At 42.9% G+C, this 16,335-nt stretch overlaps 1 protein-coding gene across 1 annotated transcript; it reads left to right on the plus strand.

The window, feature by feature from the left end:
- Positions 1 to 643: 643 nt before the first annotated feature.
- LOC149320735 (uncharacterized) lies at positions 644 to 13,448 on the plus strand. The gene is made up of 6 exons (XM_089503721.1): positions 644 to 712; positions 2,102 to 2,862; positions 4,694 to 4,814; positions 7,882 to 7,970; positions 9,020 to 9,146; positions 11,768 to 13,448. The coding sequence occupies exons 2-6, from the start codon at positions 2,131 to 2,133 to the stop codon at positions 12,970 to 12,972; spliced, it is 2,274 nt and encodes a 757-aa protein (XP_089359847.1). The 5' UTR covers positions 644 to 712; positions 2,102 to 2,130; the 3' UTR covers positions 12,973 to 13,448.
- The last annotated feature ends 2,887 nt before the right edge of the window (positions 13,449 to 16,335 follow it).

The raw sequence follows: 16,335 nt of genomic DNA on the forward strand, positions 1-16,335 counted from the left end.
ATGAAAATGTGGTGGAAAATACCAAGTTGGAAACAAAACAAAGGAAGTAGTATTGATAAAAGCTGAGATAAAAATATTGATGATTATATTAATGCAGTATATTACTACAAAGATATAAATATGTAATAATAATAATAATAATAATTATTATTATTATTATTATTATTATTATTATTATTATTATTATTATTATTATTATTATTATTATTTCCCACCTCTCCCTATGGATCGAGGCAGGATTACAGCCGGATAAAATACCAAAATATGTATGTATACAGGTTGTATCTGGTGTGTGTAATTTGTAAAATTAATTTAAAATATTTGGAAAAAATAAACAACATATCAGCAGAACCTATTGATAATATAAGGGACAAAAGAGAGCTAAAACTTTGGGAAATGCTTTGAAAAGCCTGGGATTCCCTTTTGCATGGTTTTGAATGGTGGTTGTCATGCCTGTGTTTCCCGGCAGGGGGCGCCCGTACGAAGCCTTGCCTGCCTCTGCAGCTGGGCTGAACCCAGCAGAAGGAAGTGGAAAGAGAGAAAGAGAAGGTGGAAGGGATCTTGCAAGGAGAAAGGCTTCCCTGGTCTCCCTTCCAGCCAGCCATCCAAGGGTTGGGGGTCCTGCAAGCCTGGATCACCCCCCCCCCTTTATTTGCATCTGAGGCTGCAAATGGGCAAACTCTGGCTCATACCAGCATCTTCATTCCTCCTGGTAGGCTGCATGGGACACTGACTTGGGACTTATTTTATTTATTCATGCCATAAATACATTTTATGGGGTGGGGATCAGGCAGCCCTTCAGTCTGTAGGGCTGGCTAGATTAGTGGTTTCTAACCTCTAGGTGGCTTGAACTTCAGGTCCCATCATCCCTGACATTTTTTGGCCAGGTTGGCTGGGGCGTCTGGGAGCTGAAGTCCAAAGCACCTGCAGGGTCAAAGTTTGAGCATCACTGGGCAAGATTAACCCAGGGGTGCATCTATAATTAGGATGCATCCACACTGCAGAAATGATCCAGTTTGAAACCATTTTAACTGTCTTGGCCCAATGCTGTGGAATCCTGGAATCTATAGTAAATCCTTGAAATAAATTAATAGTTTGCTATAGCACCAGAGCTCTCTGACAGAGGAGGCTAAATGTCTCACAAAACTATGGCGCATTACACACCGCCATAAGGGACGTTCTTAGGACGTCCCATTTTGAAAAAGGGGCGTCTCTTCCAGAAGCCCCTTACCCTATTATGGATAGAGTCCGTAACAAATGGTGGCCGCCGTTCCACACGGCCACCGCCATTTTGACGTAGCGGACGCTCTGCGTCCGCACATCGTGGCCCGGAAGTGACACCGCGAGTGCGCGCTTTGGCACTTGCGGCGTCTCTTCCAGGTTGCCAGAAGGAGCGCAATTTTCGCGCTCCTTCTTTGCAGCGCAGAGGAGTCACGCGGTTTGGCTGCTGCAACTCCTCTGCGCTGCAACCAGCAGCGGCCTGAAACCGCCCCTTTTGGGCGGTCTGTAATGGGCCAAAAGTTCCTGAATTCCCTAACATTGAGCCAGGGCAGTTAAAGCAGTCTCAAACTGGATTATTTCTGCAGTGTGTTTTGGACCTCTGGTTAAAATAAATATTTATTCTACCTTACTTTTAAATATTTCATTTCTTGTGTTCCCTGTATCCAATAAATACATCTATCTTTTTCTACATATATCTACTTTCAATTGGCCCTCCGTATCCACGGATTCCTTATCCATGGATTTAACCATTCACAATTGAAAAATATTCATGTATGTATGTATGTATTATATAAACACATAAACTCCAAAAAGCAAAGTTTGATTTTTGCCATATTATGCAAGGGACACCATTTTACTATGCCACTGTGTTTAATGGGACTTTAGCATCCACAGCTTTTGGTATCCATGGGGGGTCCTGGAACCAAACCCCAGTGGATAGCAAGGGCCCACATGTGGACTGTATATACGGTACATATATTTTTTTACTTTATTTTAGTCTTCCAACTTCATTTATGTACTCCTTGTTCTGTTTCTTCTATCTCACTATATAATTTATAATCACTTAATTTACTAATGATTTAATTTGAAAATACACCAGTTCTAGATTTGAAAAGGCCAGCCAAAGTGATGAAGGAGCAAAAATTGCCAAGACCGAAACTAGAAGAGAGGCCAGAAAGTACAGGAAGGATCAGTAATTCAATTCAAGGTGAATATGGGAGAAAACAACCAGGATGGGGAAGATCCCAGGAAGGCCAAGGGGAACCATCCAAGGAGATGCAACAACATTGGGAAATCCAGTGGCAGGAATTCCTGAAAACACTGCAGCCCATTCGCACAAGATGGGCAACCCCAGTAATGCCAGAGATGGCTCCATGGGAAGATGCCAAGGCCTTCCTGGTCTCCTTTGAGCAAGTGGCCAAAGCCTGCCGGTGGCCTCAAAAAGAGTGGGTGGCCCAGCTCCTTCCAGCACTGAGTGGAGAAGCAGAAGAGGCCTTTCAGACCCTGGAAACCGGAGATCAGGAGGATTATGAGAAAGTAAAGGCTGCCATTTTGAGAGGAGATGCCCTGAGAATGGAGCTGCAGCGCCAGCACTTCAGACAGTTCTGCTGCCCAGAAGTTGAGGATCCCCAAAGGATTTACAACCAATTGCAAGAGCTTTGCCACCGGTGGCTAAAGCCAGAGAGACGCAGCAAGGAGCAGATCCTGGAGCTGCTGATCCTGGAGCAATTCCTGGCCAGCCTCCCAACAGATCTGCAAAACTGGATCCGAGCCGGAGGGCCAGACACTTGTTGCCAGGCCATGGCATTGATGGAGGACTTTTTGGCTGTCCAGCGAGATGCTGAGAGAGAGAAGTGGCAGGTGAGCTCTCAGTCTTGAAATCCCAGATTCTCTGAGAGTCCAGAATGTAGATTAGGTTGCTGCAGTTATTCAGCGAAAAATGAATGTCAGTTGTAATACATCTGTTGGGCCATCATAACACCATCGGCTGAAGACCATTTTTGGCTTTTCCTAGGCTGCATCATGTTGTTGTGCGCCTTCAAGTGATTTCTGACTTATGGCGACCCTAAGGTGACCCTATCATGGGGTTTTGTGGACAAGATTTATTCAGAGGAGGTTTGCCAGTGTCTCCGCCAAGGCTGAGAGCGTGTGACTTCCCCAAGGTCACCCAGTGGGTTTCATGGCTGAGTTGGGAATTGGACCCGTGTCTCCAGAGCTGTAATGCAACTCTCAAACTCCTATACCAGGCTGCATCTACACAGCAGAATTAATGCAGTTTGACACTGCTTTAACTGGATGACTCAATGCTACGGAATTTGGGGATTTGGAGTTTTGTGAGCTATGTCACCTTCTCTGTCAGAGAGCTCTGATGCCACAACAAACTACAAATCCCAGGATTATATAGGAGTCACGACTGTTAAAGCAGAGACAAACTGCATTAATTCTGCAACATGGCAGCAGCCCTAATGTTAGGAATCTTCACCCTTAGTAGCACTGCCCCACGCCATACCCCATACCAATCTGTGCACTATTATTGTTGTTGCATTTATTAATATGATTTATTTAAAAGACTTATTTTCTGCATTCATGCAAGATGATTTGAGGCAACAAAGTCTATTTTAAAATTGTTGAACTCATAAAATCCATATTTACCCACTAGAGCAGAATAATATCTTCCATCTGTAGCATATATTAGTCCAGTTGTGTCCTTCTAATCCTGGGTGGACATGTTCCAGGGTCCAGAGATGTACACCATATGATTTTCACTACTTCTGCTGCACTCCTTTGTGGCTGCCATTTTAGATGCTAAGGGATGACATTGCATCACTTTGGGGGGGCCATTCCCAAGACACCATGACAGGTTGAGTCTCTCTCATCCAGAATTCTGAAATTTGAAATATTCCAAAAACCATAACCTTTTTTTCGTGGGTGGCTGAGCGAGTGACAACTTTTCCATCTGATGGTTCAGCAAAGCATAAACTATTGAAAATATTGTATGAAATTACCTTCAGATTATGCATATGAAACATAATGTATATTAAACATAAATGTATATGATGTATATGTATGTGAAACATAAATGAATGTTGTATTTTAGACTTGGGACCCAGCTCTGAGATCTCTCACTATGTATATAAACGCAAATACAGGTATTTCAAAATTCACCCCAACTCCCCCAAAAATCCAAAACAGCCCTGGTCCCAATCATTTTAGATAAGGGAGACTCAACCTGTACAGTAGAATTCTGGGGTTTGTAGTTACAAAGGGACTAGAGCTCTTCTGCTGAGAATTTCAAATGCCCCCTCCCTAAACTACAGTCCTCAGAATTCCTTAGGACAGAACAATGGCAGTGACAGTGGAATCCCAGCACTGCAATTGTGTAGTGCTCCAGGTTGCCTTTGGGGTGCATACACCCCCACAGAGCTGTTTTCTGGCTCCCAGGATCTCCAGGTATATAAAAAAAATCTGGCCCAATGGTCCCTGTAGCAGGTGGTGGTGGTGGTGGCATTTTGGCCAAGTATTGTCCCCTCCTGGAAGTGTCCTGAAACATTTTCAATGTCTTTTTGGCTAAATGACTTTTGGAGGGGTGCTGGGGGACCTGAAGGGCAGTGATTGATCCCCAAGGGGCCCAATGGACCATGTACCTCCTACCCCTGCTCTGTTCTGAATTGGATTGTCCTCTTTGTTTTAGGGGCAATTGAAAGAAGAGTGCTTGGTTTCTGCAGAAGCTGAGGAAGAGACTTCTGATGCGATGAAGGGAGAGCTCTTCAAAGAAACCCAGCAAAATGTTGACGGAGAATTAAATGCGCTGGGTAAGGATTCACTGAGCCAGAACGTATTCTGCTTGTTTTATGCCTGTGGGATATTGGGTGTTCATCTACGCTGTAGAAATAATGCAGTTTAATACGACTTTATGTGTCTCCATCTTATGGAATCCTGGGATTTGCAGTTTTACCAGGTCTTTAGCCTTCTCTGACAAAAGGTGCAGCTGCCTCACAAAACTACAGATCCCTGGTTCTGTAGGATGGAGCCATAGCAGTTAAAAGTGGTGTTAAAGTGCATTATTTCTACAGTGTAGATGCTTGCATCAATAGAAATATAGTGTCCAGATCAAGGGAAGTCATAGTGCCACTATATTCTGCTCTGGTCAGACCCCACCTGGAATATTGTGTCCAGTTCTGGGCACCACAATTCAAAAAGGACATTGAGAAACTGGAGCGTGTCCAAAGGAGGGCGACTAAAATGGTGAAAGGTCTGGAAACCTTGCCCTATGAGGAACAACTCAGGGAGCTGGGGATGTTTAGCCTGGAGAAGAGAAGGTTAAGAGGTGATATGATAGCCCTGTTCAAATATTTAAAGGGATGTCATATTGAGGAGGGAGCAAGCTTGTTTTCTGCTGCTCCAGAGACTAGGACCCGGAGCAATGGATGCAAACTACAGGAAAAAAGATTCCACCTCAACATTAGGAGGAACTTCCTGACAGTAAGGGCTGTTCGACAGTGGAACAAACTCCCTCGGAGTGTAGTGGAGTCTCCTTCCTTGGAGGTCTTCAAACAGAGGCTGGATGGCCATCTGTCGGGGATGCTTTGATTTGGATGTCCTGCATAGCAGAGGGTTGGACTGGATGGCCCTTGTGGTCTCTTCCAACTCTATGATTCTATGATTCTATTATTCCTGAGACTGGCCAGGACAGAAATTAGTCCATAGTTCCTGAATCTGTATCTGATGTGTAGAAAAAGGGATTTGGATAAACACAGCTTGTCCTGCAGCGATTCGGAGCATCTGCATCATGTGAAGTTCCTTTTTTGAGTGCCACTCTTGGAGATACAAGATCTTTTTTTGGATATCTTCAGAAATGCCAGAACTAGTAATCATTAATAGCAGGAATAGAGACATTCCTGAATTAACACGCCCTCTGACAGTGCAGTTCCTTTTTACATCTGCCAGCTCTTTATGCCTAGGTTTCTGCCTAGGTGGAATCATTTTAATAGCATTGGCATTGGGAAGATGGTGAAGGAGGATTGGAGAAACACAAACTTACAGTGTCAAGTTGCAGCAGCCGGTCTGCAGTAAACAATACAGTCCGCTCTCTGTATCCAGATTATTTATATTATTTATTCACTGATTCAACCATCCACGGCCTGAAAATATTCCAAAAATATATATTCCAAAAAACAAACCTTGATTTTGCCATGTTATATAAGGGACACCATTTTACTTTGCCATTGTATTTAATGGGACTTGAGCATCCATGGATTTTGGTATCCATGGTGGGTGTGTGGGTGTGTCCTGTAACCAAGCCCCAGTGGGTACCAAGGGCCCACTATACAATAAAGCTTAAACCTGAAAACATAGAATCATAGAGTGGAAAGAAGCCTCATGGGCCATGAGGTACAGTCACCCCTCCACATTTGCAGGAGTCAGGGTCCAAGGACCCCTGCGAAAGTGGAAAAATTGTGAATATGTTAGGAGGAGGAGGAGAGAGAAATTGGATTCTCCTGCGGGTGGCTTCAAAGGGAAGGTCTTTGGAAATGAGGAGGATATAAAGTTTGGCAAAGCAGGGGAATGTATGGGGTTGGTTTTGGCTGGCTGCGACAAAGGGTGAGGAGGGGTGGTGGTGAAGAGGTTGACTTTTTAAAGCAGCACCTACAAAATCGTGAATAGTCAAAACCACAAATCTGAAACCTGTGAATGTGGAGGGCTGACTGTACAATCTTCTGCTGAGTGCAAGATCTCCAGCTTAAGCAACCTCAGCTGGTAGCTGTCCATCCTTTTTCCGGTGAAAGTGATCCCACCATCTCTCCAGGAAATTGATTTCATTGCCAAACCATCAAGAAGTTCCTCCTAATGTTCAATTGAAATACACTCACTCGTCCCTCCAAATTTGCGGCTTTGACTTTTGCGGATTTGATTATTCATGGATTTTATTAATATGTTCTCTCTAGGAATATCTGGGTTCTCCAGCACAACTGTATGGCTAACTTTAACCAAAAGTCACACTGAAGTACCTAGAGATTCATAGAAAGAACATTCCAATAGGCATTTGTAGCTCCTCCAGTACAATTCTGTGGTCAGTGTCTCACAGATGTTAACCACAGAGTTGCACTGGAGGACCTAGAGATACCTAGAGAGGTGTTCTCTCATGTGTTTTTGTTATTTGCGGTTTTTCAACATTCACAGGGGTCCTGTGCCCCTAACCCCAGTGAATGTGGAGGGATGAGTGTATATTCTTCTGAAGAGATGGTTAAGAGGTGATATAATAGCCCTGTTTAAGTATTTGAAGGAGTGTCACATTGAGAATAGAGCAAGCTTGTTTTCTGCTGCTGCAGAGACTAGGACAGTGGATACAAGCTACAGGAAAAGAGATTCCATCTCAACATTAGGAGGAACTTCTTGATAGTAAAAGCTGTTTGACAGTGGAAGACACTCCCTTGAAGAGTGATGGGGTCTCTTTCTTTGGAGGTTTTTAAACAGAGTTTGGATGGCCATCTGTCAGGAGTGTTTTGATGGTATCTTCTTACATGACCAAAACGCATTGGGCTTTTAAAGAAATAAACATTTTTGGAGCATCGCACAGCACATAGGACTTTGCTTCCTTTCCTTCTTTCACTGTGAATATGTGCTTTCCAATTTTTTTTTTGTTTTGCTCACAACTGTGGGACACAGAGAAGGACCCTTCCAAATTTGCTTGTTAGGGTGGTATTGTGGCAAGGGTCGTAATTTGTATGTCCCCGTAGAGGATTGAAACCTCTTTAGGATGAACAACATCTTGTTTTTAAAATTTGTGCTATGAGTAAACTTGACAATACAAATGGTGACTCTTAAGAGTTAAGGGATGGTTTCGCTCCCTTTTTAAAATCCTTTTTTCACCCCTCACAGGTAATGGAATTAAATGCTCAGCTGCCTCACTTCCTCTGAAGGGATTGGAAATGGTACAAACTGGTGTGCGAAACATGAGCGACACGCTGGTGAGTTGCCTTGGGTGAGTCAGGACGGGGTGTATAGGAGTCAGGTTCACCCCTGATGTTAGGACAGTCCCCATGGTTTTTCCTTAATGTGCAGCAGAGTCGGGTTTGTGGGATGTGGTCATTTTAATACTGTTGGGAGAAAATTGAAAGGGCATCACGCCCTGAAGTCAGAGTTACTCAAAATATATATAAATTCCAAAAGGCAAACCTTGATTTTGTCATTTTATATAGGGACACCACCATCTTACTATGCCATTGTATTTAATGGGACTTGAACATTCATGGATTTTCTTATCCACCAGGGATAGACGCAAACCCCAACAGATACCAAGGGCAATGGTTGTAGTAATTGTTGTTGTCACCTAGAGAGACACTAGAATTCTCTGGCTGAGAATTTTTTTTAAGTACTCTCTCCATAAACTGCATAGCATGTTGCCATGGCAGTTAAAATGGAGTCACAATGCTATGATTGTGTAATGTGGACGGACACTAGGAAAGGTTATTACTACTTCTTTGGGGGTGGGATGAGAATAGTCCAGAGGTCTGGATGGGTGAAGGGCCACCAAACCAAACTTGAGATCACATGTGGCCCCCGGGCCTTCTTGGCAGTTGCAAGGAGGACCCTGCGTTCTCTATTTGGGGTGCTCCAAAACAGTTTTTGTCCACATGGGGGCTATTCACTCTTTAAATTTCCATTCAGATTTGTTTTTCTGGATATTTCCCTAGAGAGCTGTAAATCGAAAGGTTCTTATAATAGGCTGACTGAGTTTTGTTTTAATGCCCTCTCTTTCACCATAGAGGATGCAACTGCACTGTAGAAATAATTCAGTTTGATACCACTTTAGCTGCTATGGCTCAATACTATGGAATTCTGGGAATTGTAGTTTGTTGTGGCACCAAAGATCTCTGACACAAAACTACAATTCCCAGAGTTCCATAACATTGAGTCATGGCAATTAAAGTGGTGTCCAACAGGATTATTTCCACAGTGCAGATGCAGCCAAAATTTCACAGGGAGTCAGATGTTTGCCTTTTCCCATATTTTGCAGGGACCGATGAACCTCAAGGAAACTCACTTGTCTTTGCCCGTCTTCAGTCAACCTCTGACCCAGCCAAGCCAACAGACCATAGTCTGGAAAGTCCTGCAGGATGAGCCTGGCAATGCAAATTCTTCGGGTGAGGCGCTTTTTGCTCACTTCCAGCAAATCTATTAAACTTATTTGTAGAACTGAGAAGTCTTGCTAGACAAAATGAACATTAGGCTTTCCTTGAGATGAAAAGGGACATACATAGATTTGCCTTCAAATGCCTCCAATAATGCCCCTTAAGGAGCAAGGTGGCGGACATCTTTTGGGGCCTTCAGGGGCCATTTTGGGTCCTTTTTTAACAACCAGAAGAGAGTGAAAATCACCTCCTGATCACTTTTTTAAAAAGGATTCCATTGGGTTAAATTGGCCCGGATCTCCAAAATGTAGCAAAATGTCCCAGTCATTCCCTAGAGGGCATTTTGGAATATAGGACATTTCAAAATTGTTCACGTTTCAATTTAATAATAATAATAATAATAATAATAATAATAATTTATTTGTACCCCACCCAATCAACGAGGAATCCGGGTGGCTAACAACAGTGGAAGTACAATAAAAAAATACAATAAAAACAAACTAATCCCTTCTCAGCCCCCCAAACATAAAGCAGACAATAACAATAAACAATATCAATACAGTGGCAATCAATAGGAAAACGTAAGAACGTTACAAATCAAACAAGGTGGATAAAAAAGCCTTTCCCCAACCCCTCAACACAAGTTCACATCAAAACAATATTAAGCAAATTAAATATAAACATAACATAATATCTGATAGAAAAAACATAAAAATAACAATTTCATATGTCAAAAACCATAATCTATATAACATAATAAACATCAAAAAGTACAGTTTATCACAATTAATTAAAAAAACCACACAATTATAACAGATCAAGGTTCAAAGGAGGCAAAAACAGGTGCATCCTCTCCTCCTCTCCCGAGCGAGGGATCGATGGAGATAACCGATGTTATCAGGCAGGAGGCAGTCCCAGGAATCTGTGGTCCTCACAAACGCTGGCACGCTAGATCATCAGGATTTTACCCCTTTGTGGCCCCACAGAGACCCCAAAATAGTTCCGGGGCCACATGTAACCTGGAGGCCAAACGTTACCCAGCTGGGGCTTAGACTCCTGTTGCAGTCCATGAAAGTGGGAGGTTCTGTTTAGAAAGCTAAGGACGTTATCAGACAAGGGAAATTGGAAGTATAATCCAATGGCAATCCGAACGCAATCATGGGGTTAGTTAGGACTGATAACGGGATTTAAGCCTTTATTTTTATTTCTTTATTTTCAGGTTTTTGTGGCCACTTTTTCAGGAAAAACCCTCTCAGAATGGCTTCATACTGAAAGTTTATGATTCCAAAATAGGAGGGAAAGATAAATGGGAATGCTGAGGAAGGGAAATAAAAGGATTAATGAAGAAATGGGACCAAGTTAAACGGATTGCTCTTTTTGGGCAGCAGTGGATTCCTTCTTTAGAAATGACGTTGCTAGAACTTGGGCCTTTCACATTACAGTGTGATTCCACTTTAACTGCCATGGTTCCCCCCTATGGAGTCCTGGGATTTGTAGTTTGGGGATTTAGAATTCTCAGCCAGAGAGCTTTAGTGCCTCACCAAACTACAAACTCCAGTATTCCATTGGATGTTGCCATCGCAGTTAAAATAGAATCATAGTATTATAATTCTGTAGTGTGTAAGGACACCTTAAAAATAACTTTTCTAGACATTATTGGCTATTAATACTTTAATTTATATATTTATTAAAGTGCTTGATGTTGTGCTGCTTCTTTTGTACTTTAGAAATCCCTGTTGTTGCTGTGTACCTTCAGTTTGTTTCCAACTCATGATGACCATATGGCAAATCTATCATGGGGTTTTCTTGGCAAGTTTCTTTAGAGGGGGTTTGCTATTGCCATTGCCATCCTCTGAGGCTGAGAGAGTGTGACTTGGCCAAGGTCACCCAGTGGGTTTACATAGCTGAGCCGGGATTTGAATCCTTTTCTGCAGAGTCATAGACCAATGCTCAAACCACTACATCACGCTGGCAATCTATACATGGCCCCCGGTAAAAAAAGAGATGTAGTGAAGAGATGTAGAACAGTGCAATTCAGCATGATGGTCCATGGACCAGTGAGCATCCCTGGGCCATTTGGCTACTGGATCTTGATGAGTTTCCAAGAAAAAAAGAAATGAGTGCAGACAATTTGCATACATATGGTAGCCTGACACATGGCGGGGTGGGATAATTGCCAATTCTTTATATCAGATAGTCTGGGAAGCACTGACTTAGAAGAAGCAGCTATGGAAATAGAGATTACATCCATTTGTTTAAATGGACATAGAAGTATGGGTAATACAGTGGACCCCCGTGAAAGTGAAAAGGCCACAAATGAAAAACACTATTCCCCCCTTCCTGGTAAAACACCTCTCTAGGAATCCCTCAGTCCTCCAGGGCAACTCTGTGGTCAACATCTGCCAGAAGCTGACTATAGAATTGCACTGGAGGACCAACAAATGCCTAGAGAATTGTTCTCTGTAAGAATCTCTAAGTCCATTAGTGCAACTTTTGGTGGAAGCTGACGATAGAATCACACTGGAGGACCTAGAGATTCCTAGAAAGAGCATAATCCATGAATAATCAAATCCACTAAAGTCAAAGCCACAAACGTAGAGGGCTGACCATGCTTTCTTTTTCTCTCTCTGCAGGTGCTGAGAGTGGAAGTCAGATCAAGATGGAGAATTCTCCCTGGAGAGGAAATGAGACAGAGGACATCCCCAAGAAAGCCCTACTGATCAGCCAAGGGAATATCCAAGGGACAATGGAGAGGCACGATGAAGGATGTGAGTTCAAAGAAGAACAGGGGAAGCATCCCATGGGGACAGAGGATGAAAGTAATGAGTGTACTGAAGGTCTCAAAGCTGCAATTGAATATCCATCCAGAGAACACACAAGGGATAAAATGCCCACATTCTCCCAGTGTGGTAGAAGGTATCACTACAGTTTAGAACTTGATATGACCCGTACTTTGGAGGACCACAAAGCATATCTGATGTCAGAAGAATCATGTCAGCAAAATTCATACCTTGGTGAACCTCCGAGCACAATAACTGGAGATAATAAATCTGAATTCTTGGAGAAGGACGAAAATAATTTGAACAGAGATCAGAATAATAGTCCAGAAGAAACACTTGTTAACTCTCCTGAGTCTGGGAATAACTTTAGTTTTACGAACTTGCCAAAGAAAATTCCAGGAATTCAGAGTGAAGGGAGACTATATGATTGTTCTCAGTGTGGAAAATGTTTCCTGCAGAGAAGAAATTTGATGATCCATCAGCGATCTCATGTTGAAGTTATACCATACAAATGTTTTCAGTGTGGGAAATGTTTCAGTCAGCAAAGAAATTTAACAATTCATCAAAGAACTCATACTGGAGGTAAACCATACAAATGCTTTCAATGTGGGAAATGTTTCAGTCTGGGAAAATATTTGAAGAGACATGAAGGTATTCATACTGGAATAAAAATGAAACCATATAAATGTTCTCATTGTGAAAAATGTTTCAACCAGGGAAAAGAACTAAAGATCCATCAGAGGATTCATACTGGAGAGAAACCCTACAAATGTTCTCAGTGTGGAAAATGTTTTAATCAGCAAGGAAATCTCATGAACCACTGGAGAATTCATACTGGAGAGAAACCCTACAAATGTCCTGTGTGTGAGAAAAGTTTTGGTCGGAGTAACCAGTTGAAGACCCATCAGGGAATTCACACTGGGGAGAAACCGTACAAATGTTCTCAGTGTGGGAAATGCTTCAAGGTGGAAAAATATTTGAAGAGACATGAAAGACTTCATACTGACCAAATGAAAGCACTCAATGTGAGAAATGATGCCATCAGAGAACTCACCTGAACAGTTGTTAGGGAATTTATACAGGGGGAAAAACATTCAAATGCCTAGAGTGACAATTGTGTGGCCCTTCAGATGTTTTTGGACTGCAACACTCCACAGCCCTGGCTGGTGGAGCCACTGGCAAGGAATGCTGGGAATTAAAGTTCAATATCATTTGGCAGGCAGCATGACTTTCATTGCTTATCTTGGAAAGATTGACTCATTTGACATAAGCAAACTGACAACGTACAGAGGCTTTATGAACACCATAAGTGTGGGACACATTTTCTTTGGAAGCATGCTGTGAAACAGACATAGCTTATCCACCTCTGTCTCATAATTGAGGGATTATTGTCATTCGTCTATCGGGAGTTCCCTGGAATTCACCATCTGGTCCTTTGAGTGTCCAACTCATGAACAGTGATATTGTCCAAACAGGAAAGCTAATACCAACAGTTTCCTTAAGTGTACTTTAACACTTGGGATTTCTGGATCCTTTGTCACTGGAGAATAAACATGTAGCTTTCTAATTGTTTTAGACTATTGATTTATATAAACTAATCAATAATTTCTATTCCCCTTGGAAAGGATCATTAGCTCACATTGACTGTACATTGGTCTATGCACTTCCTTTTTCATAGACATTTCAGAATCTAGGCTTACCTCACTTATAAGGAACTTTGTTCAGACTTAAAGGAGCATGGTACTCATAGTATATGAACAGTAGTGAGGAATATAATTTTACTGCAGCTATATAGGCCATTACAAATCTCAGATGGGATTGCCAGACTGAAAATGTGGGAGGGCTCCTGAAGCTTTAATGGTGTTGTTGTTGATGTTGTGTGTGGCTTCATGTTTTATGACTTATGGAGACCTTAAGACACAGAGCTTTCTGAGGCTGAGAATGTGTGACTTGCCCAAGGACACCCAGTGGGCTTCCATGGCCAAGTGAGGAATTTATTATAATTATTTATTATTAACCTTTATTTATAAAGCGCTGTAAATTTACACAGCGTTGTACATACAATCTTTTTAATTGGACGGTTCCCTGCCCTCAGGCTTACAATCTAAAAAGACACGACACAAAGGGAGTGGGGGTGGGGAAGGGGCCTTTCTAGTAGGATAATACATATAAAATACATAGCAATACAGGAAATGATTCAATAAAACAGACAACAAAAGAACATCAAATAGCAAGTGACAATTATGCAATGCCTGGGAACGCTTCTCTGAACAGGATGGTCTTCAGCTCCGTTTTGAAGCTGGTTAAGGAAGTGATGGCCCTTGTGTCTCGTGGGGGAAGAAGGTTCCAGGAGTGAGGGGCAGCAAGTGAAAAGAGGCGAATCCGAGATGGGGCAGAGGAAATCCTGGGCTGGGACAGCAGACCTTGACTACCAGAACGGAGGGCCCGAGTGGGAAGGTGAGGAGAAATAAGGTCTGATAAGTAAGGAGGGGCCAGCCCATGGAGGACTTTAAACGTTGACAGCAGGAGCTTATACTGAATGCGGAAAGGGAGTGGGAGCCAGTGAAGGGATGCCAACACAGGAGAGATGTGGTCAGAGCAGTGGGTGGATGCGATAATGCATGCAGCTGAATGCTGGACAGAAATTAAAGGACGGAGGTGAGAGAGAAGAAGCCCAGCCAGGAGGATGTTGCAGTAATCAAGTCGTGAGATCACTAGGGCATGAACCAGGATCTTGGCAGTAGAGGCGGAGAGATATGGTCGGATTTTGGCAATATTGTATAAAAAGAATCTACAAGCCTTGGCTGTGGTCTGGATCTGAGGGATACACGACAGAGAAGAGTCAAAGATAAAACCAAGACTGCGGGCTTGTTGGACTGGTTGAATAGAAATGTTGTCCACAGAGACAGAAAAGGAGTGTTGAAGGGTGGGTTTAGGAGGAAAGACAAGAAGCTCTGTCTTGGACATGTTGAGCTTCAAACGCTGATGGAGCATCCACTGCGAGACAGCCGTGAGACATGATGAAACTTGCTGTTCAAGCCTTGGAGAAAGGTCAGGGGTGGAAAGATACAACTGGGTGTCATCGGCATACAGATGGTAGGAAAAACCAAAAGAGCTAATGAGTTTTCCTAAGGACAGTGTGTAGAGAGAAAACAGAATTGAATCCTTGGTCTCCAGATTTATAGTCCAAAGCTCAAACCATTACACTGCACTGGCTCAGGGGTTGCTTGTCCTGCTATCAGGCAACAAGGTCACACCTGCTGAAATTTCACTTTTCTACACCATTAAAGGTACAGGAGCCCTCTCCAGTTTTCACTCTGTCAAGCAACCCTGTATGCTGCAGCTATTGTGTGCCTTCAAGTAATTTTTGACTTATGGAGACCCTAAGGCAGGATTTACTATAGTTTTCTTGTCCAGTTTCTTCAGAGGGGGTTTACCATTGCCATCTTCTGAGGCTAAGACAACGTGACTTGCCCAAAGTCATCCAGTATGTATATAGATGTAGAAAAGGGAATTTCAGCAGGGGTTGCTTGTCATGCAACCAGGAAACATGCCACACCTGCTGAAATCTCCTCTTCCACACCACCGGCAGAGGTATAGGAACCTTCCCCAGTTTAGGCTGGGATTTGTAATGGTATGTACGGTAGGTACAGAAAAGGAAATTTTAGCAGGGTTGGCATGCAACCAGGTCACAAGCCACACCTGCTGATATCCCCTGTTCTACACATCCATTACAGATACAGAAACCCTCTCCACTTTTCATTGTGGCAACCCCGTGCCATTACAAAGCCTGCCACACTGAAAACTCTGTGTGTGTATATATGTGTGTGTTTCCTATACCTCTAATAGTGATGTAAAAACAGAAATTTCTGCAGAGGTTGCTAGCCATGCAACCAGATAACAAGCAACCCTTCCTGAAATTCCCTCTTCTACATCATTACAGGTCCAAGAGCCCTCACGTTTTCACTCTGCCAACCCTAGACTGGGACTTGTCATGGGATTTCTAATAGTATAGGTGTAGAAAATGGAATTTCAGCAGGGGTGGCTTATGGTGCAAGCAGGTAACCAGCAACCTCTACTGCAATTCCCTTTGCACTACAACCATTGTTTTGCAACAGCTGCAGAGCTCTTTGGACTGGAAGTCAGCCTGAAGAAAACGGAAGTTCTCTACCAGCCGGCACCTCAGGAAGAACACTACCATCCCCACATCACTGTAGGCACATCTGTGCTTAAGTCTGTCCAGAAGTTCACCTACCTGGGAAGCATCATCTCCTCAGATGCCAAGATTGATAAAGAGATATATCACAGACTGGCAAAGGCATGTAGTGCATTCAGAAGGCTTCACAAAAGAGTCTGGAGTAACAAACACTTGAGGCGAAGTACAAAAATCAGTGTGTATAGAGCCATTGTACTGTCTATTC

This window comes from Sceloporus occidentalis, unplaced genomic scaffold (assembly GCF_023333645.1).
Source record: "Sceloporus occidentalis isolate IW3139 unplaced genomic scaffold, rSceOcc1.0.p SCAF_1, whole genome shotgun sequence".
Lineage (NCBI taxonomy): Eukaryota > Metazoa > Chordata > Lepidosauria > Squamata > Phrynosomatidae > Sceloporus > Sceloporus occidentalis.